This window comes from Acanthochromis polyacanthus, chromosome 9, assembly GCF_021347895.1.
Source record: "Acanthochromis polyacanthus isolate Apoly-LR-REF ecotype Palm Island chromosome 9, KAUST_Apoly_ChrSc, whole genome shotgun sequence".
NCBI classification, from domain to species: Eukaryota; Metazoa; Chordata; class Actinopteri; family Pomacentridae; genus Acanthochromis; species Acanthochromis polyacanthus.
This window is the reverse complement of record NC_067121.1, coordinates 2,669,306-2,682,275: the sequence shown is the minus strand read 5'-3', so window position 1 is coordinate 2,682,275 and position 12,970 is coordinate 2,669,306. Positions and strand designations below refer to the sequence as shown.

Genomic DNA, 12,970 nt, shown 5'->3' with positions numbered 1-12,970 from the left:
GTTTAATTTATCATTATTATCTTGTTAAATATTAAATAGATGCTGTATTGTGGACTTTTTCTTTTACCTACTGAAACATTTTTTAGCACAGAAACAATATTGTGAATTCTGGCAGACGGTTTCAAAAACACCTTTTATTTTGAAAACCTCCGGAACAGCTCGGCTCTGCTCGGTTTATTGTGGTAACCTGAATCCCGAGCCACTCGGAGAGATTCGGCTCTGCTCGGCTCTGTTCGGCTCACAGTGGGCCCGCCCTCCACCGGAGCGGAGCGGGACGAGAGCTGGACTCATTGGCGTCGGACAGGCTGGACGGACCGGACCAGGTGGACGGACCGGACCAGGTGGACGGACAGAGAGGCGGAGCGCAGCGGGACATCGTCGTGCTTTCGCGGGGCTTTCAGTTCCGAGAGGCTCCAGAGAGACACCGAGCGGATCGTCGCAGTGAAGCCGGCCGGGGCGGACTGCTGGCGGCTGCTGCGTCCCGCTGAGGACGGATCCGCAGCACCATGTACCAGGTCCAGGTGAGTTCTTACCTGAGTTCCATCAGAACAGCAGCTGCAGGTTTTATTATTCAGACTTTTTATGATTCAGTTTTAAACGGAACAGAATATTAACAACAAACTAAACATCATGTCGAAGAAGCTTTTAACTAGAAACCAGGTTTTCTGATGTTTCCTTGATTTCCTGCTGAATCTTTCTTTATGAGAATTAAATTCAGAAGAGAGTGAAACGGAATTCTGTTCTGCTTCACAACATTTATTCCCAACTTTTCATTTAAACGTTCTGAACACTGAATAATAATAATAATAATAACAATAATAATAATCATAATAACAATAATAACTAGAAAATAAAATGAAATAATGAACTAACATTTGGATTATTCCTGTTTGGTTCTTTAAAAATGTTTAACCGATCAGTCAGACATCAGGAAAATAACTAGAACTAATCATTTGTATTTCACGACTTCAGAACGTTTTCTGAAACTAAAACAGAACATTTTAAAAAGGAAGAATTAAAAAAAGTCTGAATTATTTATTTACTTCTTTCAGTTCATTAAACCTTAGAAAAAAAATAAAAATGTTTAATGATTTTCAGTGTTTGATGCAGCTCAGAGCAGATTCATCTGATCAGAATTGTTTCATTAATAATAATACAAATAAACTGAATTTATAATGCACGTTACATTTGAAAAATCTCACAGTGCTACAAATAAAACCATCAACAATAGAAACACATCAGATTAAGAAAACGCTTTTAAAAACACAAAAGTCTTCAGCTGTTTTTATAAAACTTCAAGCGACTGTGGCGCCCTCAGGTGGTTGGAGAGGGCATTCCATGGGTCATCATTGATTAATCTGATCAGGATCGGTTTCGTTATTGATTCATCTGTAACATTGATCAATATTTGAAATCCAAAATCTGACCAAGAAAAGATCCAGATGTGCTTCAAAATCATTTTTATTATGTCTCAGAATTATTGCAGGCGATTGATTGATCAAACAATCAGTGGATTGATGGGCTGATTAATCGATCAGTTGATTGATTATTTTATCTGATAATGGATCAGTTCACTGACAGATTCACATCGCTTCCGTTATGATTGTGTGAAAGTTCCTGAAATGTTGCTGTAATGTTCCTGAAACATTGCGTAACGTTGCCATTTGTTGTCTCCTCCTGACTATCCTGGACTTAAACGCTGCTGTAACGTTGACGTAATGTTGCTGTAACGTTGCTGTAAGTTGCTGTAGTGTTGCCATAATTGTTATGGCTGTACCGTCATTGTAATGTTGCCATATCGTTGCTGTAAAGTTGTTGTAACATTGCCATAACATTGCTGTAATGTTGCCATAATGTTGCTGTAGCGTTGTCTCCTCTTGAGGATCCTGGACTTTAATGTTGCTGTAACATTGCTGTAACAATTCTGGAAAAATGCTATAGCGTTGCTGTAGCATTGCCGTAGAGTTGCCAAAATGTTACTGTGGCATTTCCAGAATGATGCTGTGGAGTTGCTGTAACGTTGCTGTAACGTTGCTGTAACGTTGCTGTAATGTTGCTGTAATGTTGCTGTAATGTTGCTGTAATGTTGCTGTAACGATTTCAGGAGAGAATAAAGCAAGTTGACGGATCCAGCAGGAGTTAATTTTCATCACATCAGTCAGAGAAACAGCTGCAGCCGTTTTTATTCACTTAATAATCAGTGAATTAATAAGTTGAGTTCTGCAACTTCAAATTGATTTTCTGTGGTTTTGGTTCTTTTCATAAAACATTTTCACACATTCTCCAGCTGAATTTCAGTTTAATTCGTGAATCCTGGACAGCTCTGCTTGTTGACAATTCCACCAAACAGCTTCTCTGAATCAACGTTCTTTAAATTTTTCTTTTATGTTGATCAGTAGCTGATGAAAAAACAAAAACTCTTCAAAACGGTCGATATTTTCTTCAGATTTATACAAAATATGCTGAGAACTAGTCAAAAATCAAATAAAATGCTGAAAACGTCTGACGTGACTAAAATATGAACCAAAGTGAATGAAAAACCCAACAAAAATATAAATGAACTATCCAAGTTGGTTTTAAAACAATGAAAAATCCTAATAACCCTAATGCTAATGCTAACTCTAATGCTAAAGCTAACCCTAGCACTAATGTTTAGCGCTAACCGTAACATTAACCTTAACACCTTGAAAATAACAAAACGTGTCCAGAATCACTCAGACTTCATAAATAGTCACCAAACTGATTTAAAGCCTGATCAATGATGTAATAATAATATCTGATCAATAAATCCACAGCGAATCAGAATTCTGAGAAAAACGACTGTCAGAAACGTAAAATGTTTTGAAATGACTCAGAATTTATCAGAAGTGAATCTAAACTGATCCAGAATGAAGGAAATGGATCCAGAACCACATAATTATATTTCTTACAGAAATCTATAGAATCAAAGAGAGACTTTCTGAAACATGAAACAAAGATCAGCGTCACTCAGACTGAAGATTAAAGAGAAACCTGAACAGGAAATGGAAGCATTGTGATCAGTGATCTCAGCATTGATCAGCATTGATCAGTGTTTGGTGAAATCATGCCGTTCATGGACTGAGATCTTCTGCAGCTGGTTCTTCTTGTGTTCCACATCAAAGCTCTCTTCTTCTTTCTGTTTCATCTGCACTTGGCTGCAGAACATCAAAGTCTCTGATCGTCCAATCGGCTGCGTTTCGGCGTGGACTCAATAATCAGAACACCTCCAGTCGGCCGGCTCTGTCTATTTGCTGGTTTCTGCTGATTAAAGCCAGATCTGAGACAAACTCAGTTCAGATCATTTCAGCTTATTTAATCTAAAACCAGCTTTAATCAGATTTTCTGTTTTAGTAAATCTGTGTTTTATGGTTCAGAATCATGAAGCAGTGCGAGAACAAAGCTCACAATGATTTTCCATCGATTAACCCCTCATTTATTTTATTGATCAGTCAATAAAAACCAAACTGAACATTTCAGTTCATGTGATTTTATGAAGCAGCTCAGCAGAAACTGAGGTTCATCTGGAAAGTCTCTGACAGCAGCTTTGAATTCTGTCAGTGCAGCAGAATTCAACCTTTAACTGCTGTGTTTGTAGACGCCGTTTTATAATCAGTATTTAAACAAAGCTACTGCTGGTTAGCATGTTAGCATGTGGTCTGAATAGTTTCTTTGTTTCATCCTCGTTCTCCTGTCTGACAACAGAAACAACTGGACATGAGAAAAGCTGTATTGTAGTTCAGCAGAATTAAAATGTTTAATGAGCACAGAGAGCAGGAGAGAAGCTAACAGAAGCTAACAGATGCTAACACCTACCGGACGCATTTAAATATGCTAATTAGCACATGATGTCATCTGACCTTTAGCAGCTTTTCAACCAGGTTTAGTTTGGAAGTATTTAATTATCAGACTGAAGTTCTCACAGGTTGAAAAAACGAGCCAGAATTTGGAGAATTCGAACCAGAAATGATCGAAAACGTGTCAGAATTCATCCTGTTTGGTGTCAGATTAAAGGTGTGACTCCCAGTCCAACGTCTTGTTCGGTGAAACCAGAAAAGTGCAGATTCACATGAAGCTTCAGGTTTCAGAACTCCTCAGATTCTGCTGCATCGGAGAAAACTGAACCCAGAAACATGAAGAACAGAAACATGGAGCTGCTTCCTGCTTAACAGAATCATTCAGAAGCACTGACAGCAGACTAATATTCATTATTATGATTATTACTATCAGCTGAGGACTGGTGTCTGTTTCTGTTCAGAGAAACTCATGAATCAGAAAACTGGGAACAGATTAGAGATAAAAACTCACATAAAGCTTCAGTTTATCCAAACCGCAAACAGACGTCAGATTCTACTGATGGTAGAGCCACAGAGGTTGGAGAAATGTGGACCAAAGACCGGATTTTAGCAGAAATATGGATCCATCTCTGTATATAATCACTAACAGGACCTTTATGGAAGCACTAGACCAGCCTGGTTGGGTAATCTTGCCCCTTTTTTCCATTTTCAAGGACCAGTAATTAAACGTGTGTCCCCGTTAGTGAATATTGTTAATGAAGTTGTTTTAATCCGCTCCACCTCTACACCACCAGTGGACGTAAGCGAAGCATGGAGCTGAACTTCCTGCTGATCCGTTCAGACTCTGGTCCAGATCAGAACTTCCCCCAGCAGCCAGGACAGACCAGGTGAGGGCGCTGTGACCTGCAGTGACCTCCTCCTGTGGTGACGCTGCTGAAGACGCTCTGCTGCTCCTCTGGGTTACGTAAGGAGACGTTAAAGTTTGATGAGTCCTGCAGTAGAAGATGCTTTCTGGTGGCTGAAGTGAAGCCGAGCGTGAACCAGGACCAAGTCTGGATCCGATCTGCTCTTCTGCGGCTGATCTCAGGTTTCTGAACATCAGTAGCTTTGTCATCTCCTCTCAGGGATTTATCTGACACGTCTTTAGAAGGTCCAGATGATGGAGGAGACTGTGGAGTCATCCTCAGCTGCTGAGGATAAGAAGTCCACTGGAAGCTGTGGTATTTCATCCAGGATGCAGTATTTCCCCCAGAATACTAGACTTTGTAGACATGCTGGTAGTTTTACAGATCAAAGAGTTCCTCTCTTCAGGAGGTGGTGCTCCAACAAGGTTCCTACCAGTACAGTCATGAAGCTCTTCTGCTGTAGACACATGATGCTGTATTTTATAGAATTTATCTTTGACTGGAGGTCACGAACCTCCTCCTCAGTCTTTGTCATGGTGCCCGTAGCTTCTAAACTCCCACAATGCTCTCTGCTTCAACATGAACTGTAGTCTGAGTGATGCCTCCATCTGCTGGAACAACCAGGAACTACAGCTGATCTACATCTATGACATCATGGCTTTCTTCTGCTGCCTGATTGGTTCATAGAATTTTTATGTTAAATTCATTGATTAACATCTCCAGCCATCAGTATTGATGAATGTGTGAGCAGACAGACCCCAGTCAGACCAGTGTTCACAGTAAGTCAGCCATTGTTTATTCCTGCAGCAGATTTCAGTTTCCATGAATCCTCCATATTATAATACAGTAATAAAGTAATATAATATCATATAATATAGTTAGAATAGATTAGATTATAAATATTCATATATTCACTTATTAGGATGTTTTATTGAACAACGGAGAAACGTTTTGAGTTTTTGTATATTCTAACCAGGAGTTAGTACTGCTACAGTACTGTTATTGCAGTATTACTACAGTACTACTGCTATGGTACTACTACAGTACTACTACACTACTACTACTACAATACTACTACAGTACTGCTCTAGATGAAATCACAGTTTTACAGCTCATTATGGCTTCTGTAAAGCGTCTTGAGACAATTTGACCTGGAGTTGGCGCTATATAAATAAAACAGAATTTAATTATGTGAAAAAGGAACATTTCTTCCACGTTCTTGATGATGTAGAACCGGATGAACAGTTCTGGTTCTGAGCTCAGTCCACAGGTTTATGTTTGTTTAATGTAGATCTCATCTTACCATGTCTGACCACAAATATCAACATTTTACTGACTTCTTGTGGACAGAAGAATCCTCCATACACTTCATCTGGTTGGAGGTCTTCATGGATCCAGAAGAGAGAAGCAGACAGTCTCTGAGGAGCAGCTTTAAGAATCCAGATGGAGATGTCCTCTGCAGCCTCCTGTAGTTACAGTTTCTGAAGAACCTCTCAGACAAGATTAATTAGCTGCTGGAGGATATAAATACCTAGATCCTGGGGTCAGATGTTCCTCCAGCAGCTGCTGCCGTCCTTGGCACAGTTTCACACTTTTACCTGCTTCTGTTCTCCTGACCGACAGAAACTCACCTCATACCTGATCATGGTCCCTGGCAGCTCTAATCATGGTCCCTGGCAGCTGTAATCATGGTCCCCAATAACTCTAATCATGGTCCCCAATAGCTCTAATCATGGTCCCCATTAGCCCTAATCATGGTCCCCAATAGCTGTAATCATGGTCCCCATTAGCCCTAATCATGGTCCCCATTAGCTCTAATCATGGTCCCCAATAGCCCTAATCATGGTCCCCATTATCTCTAATCATTGTCCCCATTAGCCCTAATCATGGTCCCCATTAGCCCTAATCATGGTCCCCATTAGCTCTAATCATTGTCCCCATTAGCCCTAATCATGGTCCCCATTAGCCCTAATCATGGTCCCCAATAGCTGTAATCATGGTCCCCATTAGCCCTAATCATGGTCCCCATTAGCTCTAATCATGGTCCCCAATAGCCCTAATCATGGTCCCCATTAGCCCTAATCATGGTCCCCAATAGCTGTAATCATGGTCCCCATTAGCCCTAATCATGGTCCCCATTAGCTCTAATCATGGTCCCCAATAGCCCTAATCATGGTCCCCATTAGCTCTAATCATTGTCCCCATTAGCCCTAATCATGGTCCCCATTAGCCCTAATCATGGTCCCCATTAGCTCTAATCATTGTCCCCATTAGCCCTAATCATGGTCCCCATTAGCTCTAATCATTGTCCCCATTAGCCCTAATCATGGTCCCCATTAGCTCTAATCATGGTCCCCATTAGCTCTAATCATGGTCCCCATTAGCTCTAATCATGGTCCCCATTAGCTCTAATCATGGTCCCCATTAGCCCTAATCATGGTCCCCATTAGCCCTAATCATTGTCCCCATTAGCTCTAATCATGGTCCCCATTAGCCCTAATCATTGTCCCCATTAGCTCTAATCATGGTCCCCATTAGCCCTAATCATGGTCCCCATTAGCTCTAATCATTGTCCCCATTAGCCCTAATCATGGTCCCCATTAGCTCTAATCATGGTCCGCATTAGCTCTAATCATGGTCCCCAGTAGCCCTAATCATGGTCCCCATTAGCTCTAATCATGGTCCCCATTAGCCCTAATCATTGTCCCCATTAGCTCTAATCATGGTCCCCATTAGCCCTAATCATGGTCCCCATTAGCTCTAATCATGATCCCCATTAGCCCTAATCATGGTCCCCATTAGCTCTAATCATGGTCCCCGTTAGCCCTAATCATTGTCCCCATTAGCTCTAATCATGGTCCCCATTTGCCCTAATCATTGTCCCCATTAGGTCTAATCATGGTCCCCATTAGGTCTAATCATGGTCCCCATTAGCCCTAATCATGGTCCCCATTAGGTCTAATCATGGTCCCCAATAGCTCTCATCATGGTCCCCATTAGCCCTCATCATGGTCCCCATTAGGTCTAATCATTGTCCCCATTAGCCCTAATCATGGTCCCCAATAGCCCTAATCATGGTCCCCATTAGGTCTAATCATGGTCCCCATTAGGTCTAATCATGGTCCCCATTAGCCCTAATCATGGTCCCCATTAGCTCTCATCATGGTCCCCATTAGCCCTCATCATGGTCCCCATTAGGTCTAATCATTGTCCCCATTAGCCCTAATCATGGTCCCCAATAGCCCTAATCATGGTCCCCATTAGGTCTAATCATGGTCCCCATTAGGTCTAATCATGGTCCCCAATAGCCGTAATCATGGTCCCCATTAGCCCTAATCATGGCCCGTGACAGCATTAATCAGTGTCCGCTCGTACTGCAGTATTGCTGTATCACTGTAGTGTAGCAGTACTGTAGTAGTACTATAGGCACCAGTACTATAGTATTACTCCAGTAGTACTACAGGTACCAGTACTATAGTATTACTTTAGTAGTACTACAGGTAGCAGTACTGTAGTATTACTGTATTACTGTAGTAGTACTATAGATACCAGTACTGTGGTATCACTGTAATACTGTAGTTGTACTACAGGTAGCAGTACTGTAGTATTACTGTATTAATGTAGTAGTACCACATGTAGCAGTACTGTAGTATTACTGTAATACTGTAGTAGTACCACAGGTAGCAGTACTGTAATATTAATGTTGTATTACTGTAGTATTACTGTATTAGTACTATAGATACCAGTATTGTAGTATTACTGTCGTGGTACAACAGGTAGAAGTACTGTAGTATTACTGTATTTCTGTAGTAGTACTATAGATACCAGTACTGTAATATTACTGTAATAGTGTAGTAGTACCACAGGTAGCCGTACTGTAGTATTATTGTAGTATTACTGTAGTAATACTGTAGATACCAGTACTGTAGTATTACTGTAATACTGTAGTAGTACCACAGGTAGCCGTACTGTAGTATTATTGTAGTATTACTGTAGTAGTACTACTGGGGATGTGGGCGACTAGTCGTTTAATCGTTTAACCGCCTACTCATTTATTAAACGTTTAGTATTTTACTAGTCGGTTAAACGCTGCATTAAGCATCATGCTCCTTGTTCTTCGTGCCTCTGCATCGGCTTCTTTGTAAACAGGCTGAGCAGCCAGGGAGAGAATTGCTCCTCCTCCCCTCACACGCACACATAGCAGGGGGCGGGGCCACACAGTTTGGGGAAGAAAGTTTGGAAAGGTAAAGTGGGAAGATGGCGACGCTCCCGTGTGAGAAAATCAGCACCGTTTGGCAGTATTTTGACGCAGCAGATGACAACAAGGTCGCCTGTCGGCTAAGCAGAAACTCGCTGAAAATATGCATGGTGGCTGCGAATCTCCAGCGCCATGGCGCGCTCCGGCGCTTCAGGGACGCGGTGCTGGTGCTCCACAGCGCGTGCAGTGGAAATTGTCTGATAGAAGAGAATGGGTTCTAAGTGCTGCGCAGTACGATTCAAGAGTGTGGCGCTGTGCGACGCGGCTCATTCACGTTATGTGGAAATTAGAGGTTTGCTGCCCTGTACCTGCCCTGCCCCTGTGGCTCTCAGCGGCGAGACCGAGAAGCCCCGTCTGCCCCAGTTGCCTGGCCACGGAGCCCCTCGCCGGGTTCGCCGACCCCCGCCACCTCTGACTGCTAAATTGCAGGTTTCCTGGCTTTATAGACTAGTCGACTAGTCGCAGATAAAATTTGCGACTAGTCGGTGGGGAAATTAGTCGAAATTCCCATCCCTAAGTACTACAGGTAGCAGTACTGTGGTATTACTGCATTACTGTAGTCGTACCACAGGTAGCAGTACTGTAGTATTACTGCATTACTGTAGTCGTACCACAGGTAGCAGTACTGTAGTATTACTGTAGTCGTACCACAGGTAGCAGTACTGTAGTATTACTGTAGTCGTACCACAGGTAGCAGTACTTCTGGATGTGCTGCTGCAGCTCTGAGCTCAGCCCTACTGGGACTCTGCTGATGGAGGACTGTTTGCTCAGCACAACATCAGGCTATTTTTAGTCCAGCAGCATCTCCAGCAACAACACACACACACACACACATGCACACGCACACACACACACTGACAGCATGAGGAAACATTAAACAGAAAAAGATGGCCGACAGTAAAGAGACAGAAACAGTTTGTGATGTTTTTACTGGTCCATCAGAAACAGTAGAATACACAACAGACACACAACAAATACACAACGGATTTGGTCTGTGTCACTCTCAGGTGTGATCAGGTGTGATCAGGTGAGTGTCAGCAGGAAGGTGATGCTGAACTAAACATGTCAGATCGTCTCTGAACGTCTCGACTCAGCAGCAGGTAACGTTTGACCTCACAGCTCACCTGGATACCTGAATACCTGAGTAACTGATTAACGGAATACCTGAATACCCAGATACTCGAATAGTTAAATACCCGAATATCTGAATTGTACAGCTGTAGTACTAATACTACAGTTGTAGTATTAGTATTATGGCTGGTGTTTTATTGTAGTAATTTGATTGTTAAACAGATTTTCTGCTTAAGTCCGTCTGTAATAATCTCTCATTTTAAAACAAAGTGACTAAATGAGAAAAATGACACCAAACTGACAGAAAGGAAACAAAATAAAATGAGATGACAAACAAGAGGAGATAAACGAGATTAAAAATGAGGAAAAACAAGACACAAACAACAAAAGAGAAAAACAACCAGACAAATAAGAAGCAAAATCAAAGAAAGAAGGCAAAAAGCTGACAAAGACAGAAGACAAGAGACACAAATGAGACATAAAAACTGAAAACAAAGGACGGAATGACACACAAATCAATAAAAACAAGACAGAAAATGACAAAAGAGACAAAGACAATGAAACAAGAAACAACTGTCATACAACACAAAATGGGAAAATGTAAACAAATTGTCAAAGAAACATTTCTTCTCTCTGGTTCCCATCATTCTAACAGAAGACGTCTCTGAGTTCTCCTGCTTCTCATGATGTTCTGGTTCCACAGAGCTGCAGGACTTCAGATTAAACATGATCCACAGTGGGTTAAGATGATCCACAGTGGGTTAAGATGATCCACAGTGGGTTAAAATGATCCACAGTGGGTTAAAATGATCCACAGTGGGTTAAGATGATCCACAGTGGGTTAGGATGATCCACAGTGGGTTAAGATGATCCACAGTGGGTTAAGATGATCCACAGTGGGTTAAGATGATCCACAGTGGGTTAAGATGATCCACAGTGGGTTAAGATGATCCACAGTGGGTTAAGATGATCCACAGTGGGTTAAGATGATCCACAGTGGGTTAAAATGATCCACAGTGGGTTAAGATGATCCACAGTGGGTTAAGATGATCCACAGTGGGTTAAGATGATCCACAGTGGGTTAAAATGATCCACAGTGGGTTAAGATGATCCACAGTGGGTTAAGATGATCCACAGTGGGTTAAGATGATCCACAGTGGGTTAAAATGATCCACAGTGGGTTAAGATGATCCACAGTGGGTTAAGATGATCCACAGTGGGTTAAAATGATCCACAGTGGGTTAAGATGATCCACAGTGGGTTAAGATGATCCACAGTGGGTTAAAATGATCCACAGTGGGTTAAGATGATCCACAGTGGGTTAAGATGATCCACAGTGGGTTAAGATGATCCACAGTGGGTTAAAATGATCCACAGTGGGTTAAGATGATCCACAGTGGGTTAAGATGATCCACAGTGGGTTAAGATGATCCACAGTGGGTTAAGATGATCCACAGTGGGTTAAAATGATCCACAGTGGGTTAAGATGATCCACAGTGGGTTAAGATGATCCACAGTGGGTTAAGATGATCCACAGTGGGTTAAAATGATCCACAGTGGGTTAAGATGATCCACAGTGGGTTAAGATGATCCACAGTGGGTTAAGATGATCCACAGTGGGTTAAAATGATCCACAGTGGGTTAAGATGATCCACAGTGGGTTAAGATGATCCACAGTGGGTTAAAATGATCCACAGTGGGTTAAGATGATCCACAGTGGGTTAAGATGATCCACAGTGGGTTAAAATGATCCACAGTGGGTTAAGATGATCCACAGTGGGTTAAGATGATCCACAGTGGGTTAAAATGATCCACAGTGGGTTAAGATGAAATTTCTGCTGCTGGACTTGAATCTCTGAACCCTGAGGAGACGTTGAGCTGATCTGAGACCAGGTGAATAATTAGAATCAGTTTCGCTTCCAGCAGCTGAAGCTGATCAATGCCAGAGATGCGTCTCCATGGAAACGCCTGATTGATTGGCTGATTGGTTGATTAGGAGCTGCTGGCCTGACAGCAGCAGACTGTCTGCAGAGACTGAAGTCTTTCTGGACATTTAGAATCTTTCTGAGCCGCTTCAAGAACAAACCCGAAGCAATTCTTACAACCTGCTCAAAAATATTAAAGGAACACTTTGAAAACACATCATATTTCAAAAACAAACAAACTGGATATTTACATTGATATGGACTGGATAATGTGTTAGGAATGAAAAGTGCCACATTGTTTGATGGAATGAAAATGATCAACCCCCCAGGAGGGCTAAATTCAAGACACCCCAAAATCAAAGTGAAAAACTGATGTGGCAGGCTGGTCCATCTTTCTGAAATTCCTTGACACCAACTCAAAATGGTATTCAGTAGTTTGTATGGCCTCCATGTGCTTGTATGCAGACTGACGATGTCGGGACAAGCTCTGAATGAGACGATGGATGGTGTTCTGGGGTATCTCCTCCCAGATCTGGACCAGGGCATCACTGAGCTCCTGGACAGTCTGAGGAGCAACCTGATGGTGTCTGATGGAACAAAACATAATGTTCCAAAGGTGTTCTATTGGATTCAGGTCAGGTGAGCGTGGGGGCCAGCTAATGGTATCAGTTCCTTCATCCTCCAGGAACTGCATGAGTTCTCTTTCCACATAAGACTGGGCATTGTCGTGCACCAGAAGGAATCCAGGACCACTGCACCAATGTAGGGTCTGACAATGGGTCAAAGGATTTCATCCTGATACCTAAAGGCAGTCAGAATGCCATTGTCCAGCCTGTAGAGGTCTGTGCGTCCCTCCATGGATATGCCTCCCCACACCATCACTGACCCACCACCAAACCAGTCACACTGAACAATGTTACAGGCAGCATAACGTTCTCCACGGCTTCTCCAGACCCTTTCATGTCTGTGACATGCGCTCAGGGTGAACCTGCTCTC

General features: G+C 42.3%; 1 protein-coding gene across 1 annotated transcript in view; it reads left to right on the top strand.

The window, feature by feature from the left end:
• Nucleotides 1-364: 364 nt before the first annotated feature.
• LOC110963064 (PEX5-related protein-like) overlaps nucleotides 365-12,970 on the top strand; it is a 58,790-nt gene continuing 46,184 nt past the window's right edge. Inside the window, 1 exon segment of the mRNA XM_051953815.1 lies at nucleotides 365-521. Coding sequence (XP_051809775.1) covers nucleotides 507-521 — 15 coding nt within the window. The 5' untranslated portion in view covers nucleotides 365-506.